The sequence below is a fragment of the Pezoporus flaviventris genome, unplaced genomic scaffold (genome assembly GCF_033815535.1).
Source record: "Pezoporus flaviventris isolate CSIRO_AGI_PZ_B2104156 unplaced genomic scaffold, CSIRO_AGI_Pfla_v1 ptg000018l, whole genome shotgun sequence".
In the NCBI taxonomy this organism is placed as follows: Eukaryota; Metazoa; Chordata; class Aves; order Psittaciformes; family Psittacidae; genus Pezoporus; species Pezoporus flaviventris.
Window position 1 is genome coordinate 1,881,028 of NW_026892566.1, and position 13,134 is coordinate 1,894,161.

The following is a 13,134-nucleotide window of genomic DNA, read 5'->3' on the forward strand; positions in this document are numbered from 1 at the left end:
AGTATTGTGAAACATCTGTAGGAAAACACACAGGAAGCTCTTTCTTCCAGCATTTACAGACTCTTGGAATCATTAGTGACAGGCTTTACTCTGAACACTCCTGCAAGGAGCCTGCCAGCTAGCCATGACCTCTCCGGGGCAAGTGCTTTGGATGCTTAGCTGGCAGATGGTCCTGTCCTCACCTTGCAACACTTTGGTTGCCCACCTGCAGGTGAAGCATGGAATCAGACTCTACAACTCAGAGAGAGTTGTAAAGCAGGTATGTTTATTACGGCACTGGGTGCAAGGGGGATCACTCCTGCTAACTTGCACACCGAGGGGTTAAGCAAGCAGATATTTATTACACACAAACATGCATATTCATTAGGTTCCCAAGAGAGTGGTGGGGCTATCGCAATTAGTTTAGGTAGTCATTACCATAAGTCTCCTCCCTTTCAGCACTTGCGCACTGCCCTCCGACGGTCGTGGGCAGGGGTCTTCAAGATAAAGTAAGCAGTCTTCCTCATGTGGGCAGGGGTCTTCAAAATGAAGTAAGCAGTCTTTCTCATGGTGTACTTTTCACCTTTGGCACAGTTGGATGCCCCAGTGATCACAAAACTAGCTGAAACCAGCCATATCTGTAAGTTTCTGATAGCTGGCAAAGATTTAGAACAGTGTGACCTTTGTACAAAATTTATTGCAAGCAAAATAGGATGGGCAGACAAGGAGTATCCCAAGTTAGCAGATGTTTGGGAGTCACTGTCTCCAAACAAACTGATAATTAGAAGGAAGGTAAGAAATAATTCACTCATTAGAAGGATGGTAAGAAATAATTCACTCATGTAAGACTACTAAATTCTGTCATCACACCACAGACTTACAACACAAACGTTGGTCTCTATCTTAGACCTAAGTTAAGTTAAAAGTATTTTAACCCTATGTTTTCCAGGCACTTGTTTTCCTTATATCACAGGCAACACATGGCTGTGTGTCATGGTTGTGTCAGATGCCAGGCTGCTTTTTCTGCTTCTGCTGCTAAAGGTCAGCAGTGCTGACTTCCTTGGAGTAGGAGATATTATGAACTCTGCCCAGGTATGGCCTTTGGGCTCTGGCTTTCCTGCAGTCTTGCTACTCATTATTTCCTTGTGCTGACTATTTCTGAGCTTCCCTGAGCCTCTGTGCCACTGGTCTGCAAATATATTCAGCACGTCCCACAGCCTGGCCTGCAACTAAAAACCACAACCAGGGAGTACACTGGGGCAGATAGTCCTCTGCTCCTTTCCTCTGCTCCATGTGCTCTATCTGCCTGTGGATAACAACATTGCAAATTGCAAATCTTAAACCCTCCAAGCAACCCTCTGCCTTACTACTGCCTCAACATATGCTGCTTTGATTTCTGTACACTGGTTTGCATCGACCTTAACACTGCTCTGCAGGACCATGTGTATCATCATTCACAGTGAGACAAATATGACAAACTCCTTTGGGGCTTTTAGTGAGGGGAAAGTGTAAAAATGGTCTTCCTTGGAATGGCACCAGCTCTTGTTGAAACTTTTCTTAGTATTTCAGTTAGAAGATCCCCCAGGAAGAGCTGGGACATGCAAAGATGTCACTTTTGTGTGGGTTCTATGCCTGCTCAGAGATGGGCCTCCACCACAGCTTTCCTCAAGGTGAGATGCTTATTGTGTCACTCACCCCCACTCTCTTTAATCAATCAACTGCTTTCACAAAGCTGGCAGGAGTATGCAAGGATCCAAGACTGGAATGGGCCAAACACAGCTGAAAATGGCAAAAGAAGGATCAAAAAGTTACTGGGTGGGTTGAAGGAAGAGGAAATAGTGCACTCAGAGAGACAGAACGTGACTTTGTAAATCTTACTTTCTTAGGCTGATGAGCTAAACCCTGTGAGGTCCAGAGGCAAGCCAGGTGCTGTGTAGTACTGTAAATGGCAAAGACAGGGAGCTGGTGCTGAGACACTGAGGCCCCCTAACTGGAGGCAAGGAGCTGTGCAATTGTGAATGCTTTGACAAAAAAACAGGGATTTTGCAAAAGTCATCTTAGTGGCTGTGGGGTAGTGGCTGTCATGCCTAAGACACCAACACGGTACACCTTCAGCCACAGAACTTTCATTGCTCAGATGGTCATAGACTGCAACAGTGAATTTCCTGTAAAATGAAGCTTTCAGGCTTAGAATGCAGCTCTCAGGCTTAGAATGCAGCCCTTCCCTTTTCTTTTCAGTCCCCTCCTTTCTGATTAAAGAGCCACATAAATATCATTTAGTAGCATCTCTAAACACATCATAAAACAGGGAGTTTTTTTAAAAATACAAATTCTTCAAGAAAGTATATCCCAGGATTGATATTTAATTGACAGGCTGATGAAGCAAACCATGCTTGTTCGTATATCTGGCTATCAGTCGCACCATTTATGCACCATTAAGGGGGTTTACAGAAAATACAGTTTTCTTCTAGAAAATCATGACTTTACATATTTCAACTACTGGATTAAGACAGTTATATTCTTTTCATTCCATCTTTATCTCTAACATGTACACTTAGTCAGTTTTATTTTCTTTATTATAGAGCATCAAAAAAGAGTAAAAGGCCAGCCAGGGACTTCAGGAACACAGAGTTATGCTTTCCAACGACTGGTGACGTTCGAAGCAGAGACTGACACATGGCAGACACTGAAAACATTGCACAGACGCCAAAAACATTGCACAGACACCAGACAGTTAAATTTAGAGCCTCCTATAAGCAAGCAATGCTTTTTACTCTTGCAGCCATTGGCTTTAATTGAAATGGTGTCTTTTAGAGAAGAATCCTTCAGCACAAACTCAGTGACATCCTAAATGGACATGGGATCTGAGGGTAAACTGTCCATATAGAATAGAAACACATAAAACGTGCATCTACAGTATTTCAGGATTAAACACAGTAGGACTGGGAACCTAACCTGGTTATACGGCAGCAACCTCAGCCCCAAAGGAAACGTCCCTGCAGTCACAGGTTTGCACACACAGCACTGACTCATGAGGAGCCAGCAAATGGAAAATTGCTGCAGAGCTGTTCAGCCCAGCATGTGCAGCTTTGCATAGTGCTCAGGATAACCAGCCTTCTCCTGCTGGGTGTGTGTAATCCAAGTTGGTCAACTCAATCCAGTGCTCTAAAGCCAATACTGTCTGTGATGAGTAGCGACCTAGAGACAAAACCTTCCCTGCTGGCCTTATACCTGAGCTAGAGCATGCAAAGATTTTCAGAGCAGAACCTATAGACTGGGGTCACTGCTAACCTGATGAGAGAAATGTGGCTTGGAAAACTTGCTGAAGCTCATGAAACTCTTGGTACTTGGTATCACAAAGTAAAGGGGCACTTTGGTGACATGCAAAGTCGCAGGATTTCAAATGTCACAGAAACATGTAGTTTTCAAATGTGGTTGCCTTATAGAGTAACCACATTCTAATACTATGTCAGTTTGCCTTCAGCTGTGATTAACTGCATAAGACCTGTCTGACTGCAAACATAAATATAAACGCATGCTTTGTTGATCTGGGACTCTCATTTGTGCACATATATAGTGGAAGATGGGGGGCCCTTATTTTAGATTGTATTGAAAATGTTACAGTGTTGGGGGATTAGGTTTTTTTGTGCTTTTATTTGCTACCTTCAAACAAGGACAGGAGAAAGAGCATTGGCATGGTCAGGACTGTGGTAGCTCATCTAAGCACCATGCCAAAAAAACTAGCTGTTGTACAGGGAGAGAAATAGAGAGAAAATGTAAATTAACTCAAAGCTGAGGGAGAGTTATAATCAGGAGAGGAAAATTAAGCCGGGTAGAATCGTCTTTGGGCAATGCACTCAGAAGTGCCAGAGCTGACCTAGTAGCCCCCTATTCTGAAACCAACTGAAAAGCTCAATAAATTCATTCTGCTCCTCTGATCATCAGTGTGATTGTTATTGCTGATCTCATTGAGGGAGAGACCCCATGCCCATCTCCCATTTTCAGTCCTCTTCTTATTCTGTTTTAGGTTGTTTGCTTTCCCAGTGGACCCTTCCCTCTCCTTTTCCTTTCCTCTGTGGCTGGATGCTGAGGGGGTGATAAGGAAAGGGGTTATGTAAGAGAACAGATATACAGGGAACAGTTCTGAACCGAAAATGAACCAAGAACAGAAGTGGATAAAAAGCGGTGAATCGAGTTACATATCTGCTATTAGTGGCTGGATGAAGAGCCCTGCAGTCCCAAACACACAGAGGATTATAAAAACCCAGAGGAATACTCTGTCTATTACCATAGCTACGTATTTCCAATCATCTTCCACCTGCAAGAGAAAAAAAAAATGAAAAGGATAAACTATATGTAATGTAACATGTAGTTGCAAGTTTTGCCCATGGAAGTGGTAAATGCTCCACCCCTGGTGGTGTTCAAGGCCAGGTTGGACAGAGTCTTAGGAGACACTGTTTAGTGTGAGGCATCCCTGGCCATGTCAGGGGGGGTTGGAACTGGATGATCTTAAGGTCCTTTCCAACCCAGACTATTCTATGATTCTATGACATTATGGAATAGATATGTCCCTTTTGCTTTTGAATGTGAGGAAGAACATGTATACAGTCAAGAATGTTGCTTGTTGTGCTTATAGTTGCTGCAGTTTTAAATATCTTTAGTGGGGGCTGATTTTCTAATAGCATTTACCCCTTCTGGCTGAGAACATCCAGCACAGTCCTAGTGTGCTGAATTTTTCTAAATATTCAAGCCTGTTGACAAGCTATGGCTGTGATGCTGACATTAACGTAGGACCTGATCATTTGGTGAGTGCCGAGTGGGGTAGTTTAACAGCAGGCACCATAGCTGCTCATTACTAGACCTTGTCAAAGATCTATTCTGACAGCACACACAAGAGTTTGCTGTTCTGGCCTGATTTGGCGCACTGTCACTGCAACCAAGCCTCACTGACTTCAGCAAACTGAAGAGCTGGCGACATGGACTATAGCAAAGCAAGGGTCCTGACTGAGCAAATAACAGCGTAGTGTGCTAAGCAGGCCAGAGTGGATTTTGTATGTCTGAGATACACCTTAGAACCACATTCAATGGAGCTGCTATCCTTTAAATTGTACTTACATGCAAAGACCACTGCATCAGAACATTCACACATACAAAATTAGTGACTCGTTAAGAGCTCTCTGTTGGGGGATACTGTGCTTGTTTTCCCAGTTTCCTGATGCTTTTCTCCAAGAGGCTGCTGCTGTACTTCTTGTGAAAGAAAATGCAGCAAGAACCCCAGCTGCTGTAAACGTTACCACAATTTTTGAAGGGCTTTTATTTGTACAAGACTAGTGTGTGATACTGCCCATATGTATGTCTAGTGTGTGATGCTGCCCATATGGCTTTGTATGCCTGGCCAAAGCAGAAGAAGCCTGCAGAATCATTTCCTTGGTGCCTTCCTGAGAACACACTCCTTTTTTTCCCCAGAGAGGATTTTGAATGAAAAATCCCACTTCCTGTCACCAGTACATTTTGAAAGGTAAGATACAGAACTGCTGATGCACACATGAGACTTAGGAATACAATTTCATGTGGCAGGAGAGATTTGCAAAATGCAAATCAGCAGAAGTGTCAATGGAAGACATATCATGAGCTGTGTAATCAAGGCGGCATGTTATTCGGACTGCTTCATGCAAAGTTTCTTCTTTGGAGTGCATGGGAGAAATCAGCTGAATATGGTACATGGATGTGTTTTATGCAGCTGGTGTGATAGTGAGAGCAAAACATTAAGAGCATAGGTATTAGCAAGGCTTAGCTCAAACCCCATCCTCCTCTGTGCTGACAGATTACTGTCTTTTGCCTTGGGCTGACTTATCCTATGAATTCAGTCACCGCGCCTTAACAGTAGATTTTATTCAGAAAGTTATGGACTTTTTTTTACAGAAAAAAACTTTCTCTTCAGGACACATACAACAAAAAAAAAAGTATTTTTTTTTTGTTGCACAGAAGTTGTATGCATTCCTACTGATTTCAACTAAATATTCTGATAGAAAGAATACCTTTCAACATTTCCCTCACAAAGTATTTGCATTTTTCAATACAAATACAGTAGCGTTTAATTCTGAAATGGTTTTTGTCATCATAAAGCATCTAAAAAACTTCAAAACCAAAAGCAAACATTTTATGACAGATCAACGATAAATGTTTCATGAGATTCTAAACACTTTTTAAAAACGTACTGAAGTTTCAAATAATTCCTATTCCTTTTATGGCCTGGGTGTGGGGGACGTCAGATACTCTTTTTTGGAGGTTCTTTTTGCTGCTTGTGTTTACACTGAGGATGTGGCCCTGGAATTCTCTACGTTCCAATATGCATCATCTTCTATGAAAGTAATCCCAGTTAGGATGAAAGATTTGTAACCTCACACAAGCAAATCTATTAGTTCAAACTTCAAGTTTCATTTTTAAAACCCCTTTTTTAATCTGTCTTCTCAGTGTCATTTCAGCATATGTTTGTCATGGCAGAAAATACTATATTGCTGAAGCCACAATTAGTTAAATTACTAAAAATATCAGAACACACCAGACTGAAACAAAGTACAGACAATAGCACTCTGAAAGGAATACCTTTATGACACTTATCACTGTTTGAGAATAGTTCTCCAGATCAACCACTGCACTGCTAGACAAGCCCCGTTCTTTAAAAGGCAGTTCACAAAGTTTGCTTGTTCCATTACCAACACAGAAAAGCACCCTGCTTAGCAAAAAGCATGCCTTGTATTGAGATGTCCCTTCTTACCAGGACTGAGCAGTTAGTGAGCAGTGGAAGAGTGTTGCTTCTGAAGATCTACAGAAGCAGGGTTGGAAGAGAGCTTGAAACATCCTGTCTAGTCTATCCCCTGCCCTGTGGCAAGATCAGCTCTGCCTGTATCACTGCTGATCAGAGTGCATTCCTCATGGCACAAAAGGCTGATATTCTTCTGCTTTTACTTTGAAGGGTGAGCCTTATATCTCATCTAAAACTGTCTTGCCTGAATTATCCACCAGGGATAGAGGAAGATCAGGTGAGATCACTGGTTTTTTCCCCTCCCAAGTGGAAGATTTATTTTCTCCCTTTCTGTAGGAAACTTTGACCCATTCACAGGTCAAAGCATTTTCTTCTCAATACCCGACAATTCCAGTTCCTCTGGGCTGCCCTCCTAGGTCATATTTTCACTGCTGTAAGTGTGGCCCCATGCCCAGCTAAGTGGTTCCCTCCCTTACCTCTTTGGTTTCATTTTGGGATCTCATGTTCTTCGCGATGAACTGAACATTGCTAATGACGTCCTTCACTTCTGGCGAGTATTCCATGTGCTCTGCCATCCATTTCAGTGATGGATGGCTCAGTTGTCTTCTTTTGGTGGTAGTGAGTTCAGCTGCATTACCACAGTGACTGCACCGCTGCTCCTTGTGTAAATTGGCATCTTTGTGCTTGCTGAGCTTTAACTTGCCTGGTGTATGGGCTGATCCTTTCTTGTTTTTTCTGGACAAGTTTTTTTTCTGCTGTTCTAGTGGTCTCTGCACCAACAGGACTTTGGGGAGCAGGTTAAGAAAGACTGTTTTTACCCATCTAGGCATTGTGTGTGTGGTTGGAGTCCTGTAATGTATGTTCAGGACAAACACCGTGATGACAATTGACAGAGTCACAAATATCATAGTAAATAGTAAATACTCTCCTACAAGGGGAATTACTAAAGAGGTGGATGGGATTGTTTCTGTGATCACCAGTAAAAATACAGTCAGAGAAAGGAGCACAGAGATGCAGAGAGTCACTTTCTCGCCACAGTCAGATGGCAGATAAAAAACTAACACAGTCAAGAATGAGATGAAGAGGCAGGGAATGATCAGATTTATGGTATAAAACATGGGCAACCTTCGAATATAAAAGGAATATGTTATGTCTGTATAGATCTCTTCACAGCAGTTATATTTGATGTCATGTTTGTAGCCAGAAGCATCAATGATTTCCCATTCACTATTTTCCCAAAAGTCATTCATATCTACTTTGGATCCGATGATGAGAAGATCAATTTTGGCTTTGTCATAGGTCCATGATCCAAATTTCAGTGAACAGTTCTGATGGTCAAATGGGAAAAAGGTAATATCCATAGGACAGGAGCTTTTAAAAATAGCTGGTGGTGTCCAGGTGATCATTCCATCATAGCGAAGGAGGGCTTTGGTCTTGCCTTCAACTTGAAAATCTCCCACAGCACTAGAAAAGCAAATGAGGCAAATAAAAGAAAATACCATGAAAACAGAATGTCTTTCATGGACACTGCAAGAGGATACATATGAGAGAAAGGGTAAAATGGAAAAGTGTCCATCATACTTATTATACAAGACAATATCTGGTTTCCAAATCTTATCTGCTGGTACCCGAACAAATTCAATACCATCATATTCTCTGGGATCCCACCGCAACTTATAGTCATTCCAGATCTGAAAGAAGAACAGAAAAGAATTTAAACCTCTTGTATTATCAGCAAATATCTGTTTCTCAGATCTTCCTGTAAAATGACAGGCTATGATAAAGCCTGAAAGTGCAGCACATGTAGAGGGGGACAATGGTCTGAAAGACAACAAGGCTGGGAGAAACGCTGGACTTTAGTGAATATTGCTCCATTGATTTGGCATTCCCTTGTCTGTGAGAGGAATGCTGCCATGCTGAGATCTCTTCTCTCCCTGCTACATCAGTATAGACACTTACCTCTGCAAGGTTACCTCCACACTGCAGAGAGGAAATACATACAGGCCTTGCTGTTGCTGTCTTGAGAGTGCACCCTGCAGCATAGAGGAGGCCAGCGTGAAAGGAGATGAGCATTCTAATGAGGAAGGAGGTATGTATGCACACCAACAGGCAGTTGCTGTCAGGAGACATTATTGATTCCACAAGGGTAGTGAATTACCAAGTCAGGGGCAGTGAAGGATGCCCAGCAGCTCTCCTGTCTTGCTGTCCAGTGCCCTACCAGGGGGCCATGCTCCATGCTTTAGCAGACTACCCTGAAGGTCCTGATCATAAGTACAGTATCTTGTACAGAAAGCTTTGCATGGACCACAGTCAGTGCCTGAAGGAAACAGGTTTTTTTGTGGAAGTTGGCTTGGTTTGCTCAGCATTTATGGTCCTCTAAGGATCTCTGTCTATGTGTAAATGCTAAATCTCTCAGGAAAAATGGATGCATATTCCTTTTGCCAGTAAATGTTTTGGTTGAAAACTTCAATATGAAGATGACCTAGTGCTGCACAGCTGCATATTTAATCCCTCTTTAATATGTACATCCACCTAGATCTACCAGATAAACCAATGATCATGAAATTGGGGGAGAAGATACCACAGAGGAAAGATGGGAGATGTAAATTCTTGGAAATAAGAATAAATCAATTTTTTTTTTTCAAATATGGCTTTGGTTAATAGTGCTTCTCCTTATTAATAGCTTTAAAATCCTTGTTATGAAAACAAGCACTTATTCTGTATATGTAGCTTTCAAGGTAAGGTAACACAGGTGATCACATCAATGCAAAATGTATGAGAAATGGAATGCAGGGTCACTTACATGTCTTAGCCACAAATTTGTTTCCATAATCTGATTGACTTCATCCTAGAAAGAAACACAGGAATGTACATCTTCACTCCATGAATCAGTTACAGTATCCAGAGATGGCCAACTTGTTTGATAAAAAAGGAAACTAGAACTTCACATTAACTGATACCAGATTTTTTCTGACTTACTTTTATCTTGATTTACAATGCCTTCATTTATCCTTAGCTCCCTGGCTGGTGTTGAATGTTGCTCCTCACAGTTTGCCTGTCACTTCATTATGAACCCAACTAGGTAACTTTTAATAAAAATGCAGCATCTGTTCTGTGGATAATTTGCTTCAACGAGCAGACTTTAGCAAGGGTTAAGGTCAGGTTTTGCTTCTTCTAACAGTCCCTCTGCCCTGCCCAGCAGGTCTGCCATCTCAGACCCACTCATCCATGTATGCAGTGAACCCCAGAGCACACAGCTGTCATCCTTGCACTTTGAAACAGCACTTTGCAGGCTACACAGTGGGTTCCCCAGAGAGGCTGTGGGTGTCTCATCCCTGACAGTGTTCAAGGCCAGGTTGGATGGGGTTTGGACAACTTGGTCTAGCAGAAGGTGTCCCTGCCTGTTCCAGGGGGGATGGAGCTAGATAAGCTTTAAGGTCCTTTCCAGCACAAATCATTCTATTTTGAAACAGACTGAAAAAACTTGCAAAAGAAGAAGATTCTATCTCTCAGGACCACTGAGAAACAACATGGACTCCACTAAAGAACTAGCCCACATGCTACACAATGCAGACACAACCAAGTGTCTGTGGCATGGGCTAGCCCTGCGGAGAGTGGACTTGAACTTTGAGTACTGCTGCTTCGAGTGCCAGAGGCTGCTGCCCAGGGTGGAGGGATTTGATGCTACAGAGTAAGCAAACCAGTTTGTGTAGTTTGAACTGCTCATTTGAGCAACAGGAATAGCTCAGCTGACAGAAAGAACAGCAAAGGTCTCAGCATGTATACAAGTGTGCACAGGACAATGTCAGATACAAGAGCTATAGGTGCAACCATTATGATTACATCTGCTGCTTTAGTAACTGTGTGTTTGCAACCACCCCCAAAACAAAGCAGTATTCTGTAAGCAGCCTTACCACATTTGTGAGCTGGGTAATGGCCACTTCAAAATACACAGTGACAGGATCAGACACATTTTCCACTGGCCTGATGAACTGGTTGTACTGGGAGAAAAGTTTGTGAAACAACCGTTCCTCTGATTCACAGGCTGTGGTATCTGTGTAAGATAGAAATAAAGAACAGCTATGTCAGAGGTAAGGAAGAGGGAAAGAAGGTGGTAGGTAACATACTGGTTCATACTATATTTCTGGATGCTGTGCTTGTGACCATGTATCAAGACACAGGAGTATGGACAGAAGAGGGCTGCCAGTTGAAAGCATTCTTCGACAGGATACTGCCCACTGCTCCTTCTCAAAGTGTCTCCTATGCTAGATCTAGCCTATGGGCCTCTCTTTGGCCCAACGCCACTGCTATCAGACCAAGGTAGAATAAAGTGGTATGAAGCAGAAAAAGTAAAAATGTGTTGGATTTCATCTTTGGAAGGTTTTTTAGGGTAAAACTGAGAGTTTGTGAAAAGCATAGCTACTTACTCAGAAATTAAAAACTTCAGGCTGCAACTACTGGGTCTAAATCTAAGTCAGAGACCCTGCTTAGGTTGTTATAATGATGCCTCCTAGTCTTAAAAAAATACGACTACATTTTATCCCCATATTCGTTATTTCAGCTCTTCAAATAGCACAACTTTTGCTCTAAAAAAGGTTCATTTATTAAGTTCTATGAGAAAAAAGTGGAATTATTAAAATTTCTCTAGAATAGCATGCATCTTTGTAATAGAGACCTATTCTTTGGGAACAAGCAGATCATAGCTGCAACCCCCAGTCAACGCAGGACAGACCAGGTGACTTAGCAGGAATAAGGTATAAGAAAGGCACTAAGCTGCCTCACTGCTTGCTCTTCATATTGAGCACAGCTATGTTATCAAAGCTATATGATGATGCCAACAATATTACTGATACAACTGAGGAAAAATTTGTATTTCAGATAAATGGTCATAAGTTTTTGTGTGCCCAGATTGTGCTAGAACATATCAGTAAAGAAGTCATGATAAGCCTTTATGACTGCAAATTTGAAACATAGAAGGGGTTTGCATCAGGCGGTGTGGACTCTAGCACAGCATGGGACATTTACATTTTCTTCAGTGAACACAAAGGCCTGTGGTTGCACAGATGACCTACAGGGAGGTGCTTAGTCTCAGTGTACTGCAGTGTTTTCATGCTTAGGCTGTCCTTCCCCAGGTTTTTCTGCCTCTAAGGTATGCTCAAAGCATGCTCAGATTGTGGGGATTATCACAAAATCTGAAATGTTGGCTATCGGTGACTTACGTATATGGAAAGAAAAATCAAGTAAAATTTCCGTAACTTGATTTTTTGTTTCATCTTTTAGCATCATTTAGAGAAGATACATGAACATCTGTAAAGTCTGGATGTCTGTGTATCACATAGTGTGCTATTCAACAAGGAAATGTCGATTTCCTTTTTAAGTTTCCCCATCATCATCTATCGCACTGTGATTAGAATTACCCTACCATGGGAACATGAATTTCTTGTCAAAGTCTCACGACTAAAGCCAGTAAGTCTAAAATCATTTTTCATTTGAAATATTCCTCCTGGCTTTTTAACAGACATGTGCCTTAAAAACAAAATAACAGGGACAGGTAAGTTATTTCAGACTTTCATTTTTATACTTCAGTTACAGATTCTTATCCCACTGGTGCTGCTTTAAGACAATGCCTTCTGCCTTGCTAACACAGGCACCGTGATTCATAGTTGTCTCAGTCATGAGCAGAAGTGAGACTTTAAAAATAAACCAAAAAAACAATGTAATGTCTTAAAAGCAAAAATCCTGCGGAACCTCTCTGAGACTTGTGCATGTATATCACTTCAGCTCGTTTAACCACAGATCACAAACAACGGTGAAATAAATATATCATGTTCTGAACTCTGAAGGTGCGAGAACGAAACATGCACATCTTTAGCCTGCAGTCTTTAAGCAATTGCAAATTTAAGCATCAAATGAAACTACTATAATTCCTATTTCATTTTCATTCTTTGCTAGAAACAGTTCCTCAATTAGTTATCAAACCAAAATTCAGTGGTTTATGTGTGAAAACCAGTGTTGCTTTAGTTCTTTTAAAATATTGTTACAGACTTCAAGTTAGAAATAGCTGGTAAAAGCTTTACGTTGAATTCATTACAGGAAAAAAGAAGTAAAGACAGTGACTAGCAAATATTTTAGAGACTAGTATCAAAGAGATCCTACCTTTAATCAAGGATGTGAACATGAATGCCAACACACAGAAAGCAGGGTAACAGCAACATAGCCACCTCTCAGAATGCATTGCTAGCAGCAGAATAGACCTTCCTTTTGAAAAGAGAGATTTGGGGAAAGAAACAGAAGGCAAGAAGACACACAAGCCCCCTGCACAGTAAGGAGTCCATGCAAAGATGGGTTTCAGTTTTGCATTTATACGAAACTGCAGTCTGCTGAGCAGA

At 41.7% G+C, this 13,134-nt stretch overlaps 1 protein-coding gene and 1 long non-coding RNA gene across 2 annotated transcripts; one reads left to right on the forward strand and one right to left on the reverse strand.

Annotated features, from left to right (window-relative positions):
- The first annotated feature begins 216 nt into the window (after positions 1 to 216).
- LOC133270126 (uncharacterized) lies at positions 217 to 800 on the forward strand. Its single transcript, XR_009743674.1, has 2 exons — positions 217 to 259; positions 473 to 800. It is a non-coding gene; the product is annotated as an uncharacterized LOC133270126 (long non-coding RNA).
- A 1,885-nt stretch (positions 801 to 2,685) lies between these two features.
- Positions 2,686 to 13,134, reverse strand: CHRNA6 (cholinergic receptor nicotinic alpha 6 subunit). Its single transcript, XM_061455040.1, has 6 exons — positions 12,902 to 13,134; positions 10,660 to 10,799; positions 9,549 to 9,593; positions 8,327 to 8,436; positions 7,222 to 8,209; positions 2,686 to 4,297 (listed from the first exon to the last, which is right to left on the reverse strand). The coding sequence occupies exons 1-6, from the start codon at positions 12,978 to 12,980 to the stop codon at positions 4,175 to 4,177; spliced, it is 1,485 nt and encodes a 494-aa protein (XP_061311024.1). The 5' UTR covers positions 12,981 to 13,134; the 3' UTR covers positions 2,686 to 4,174.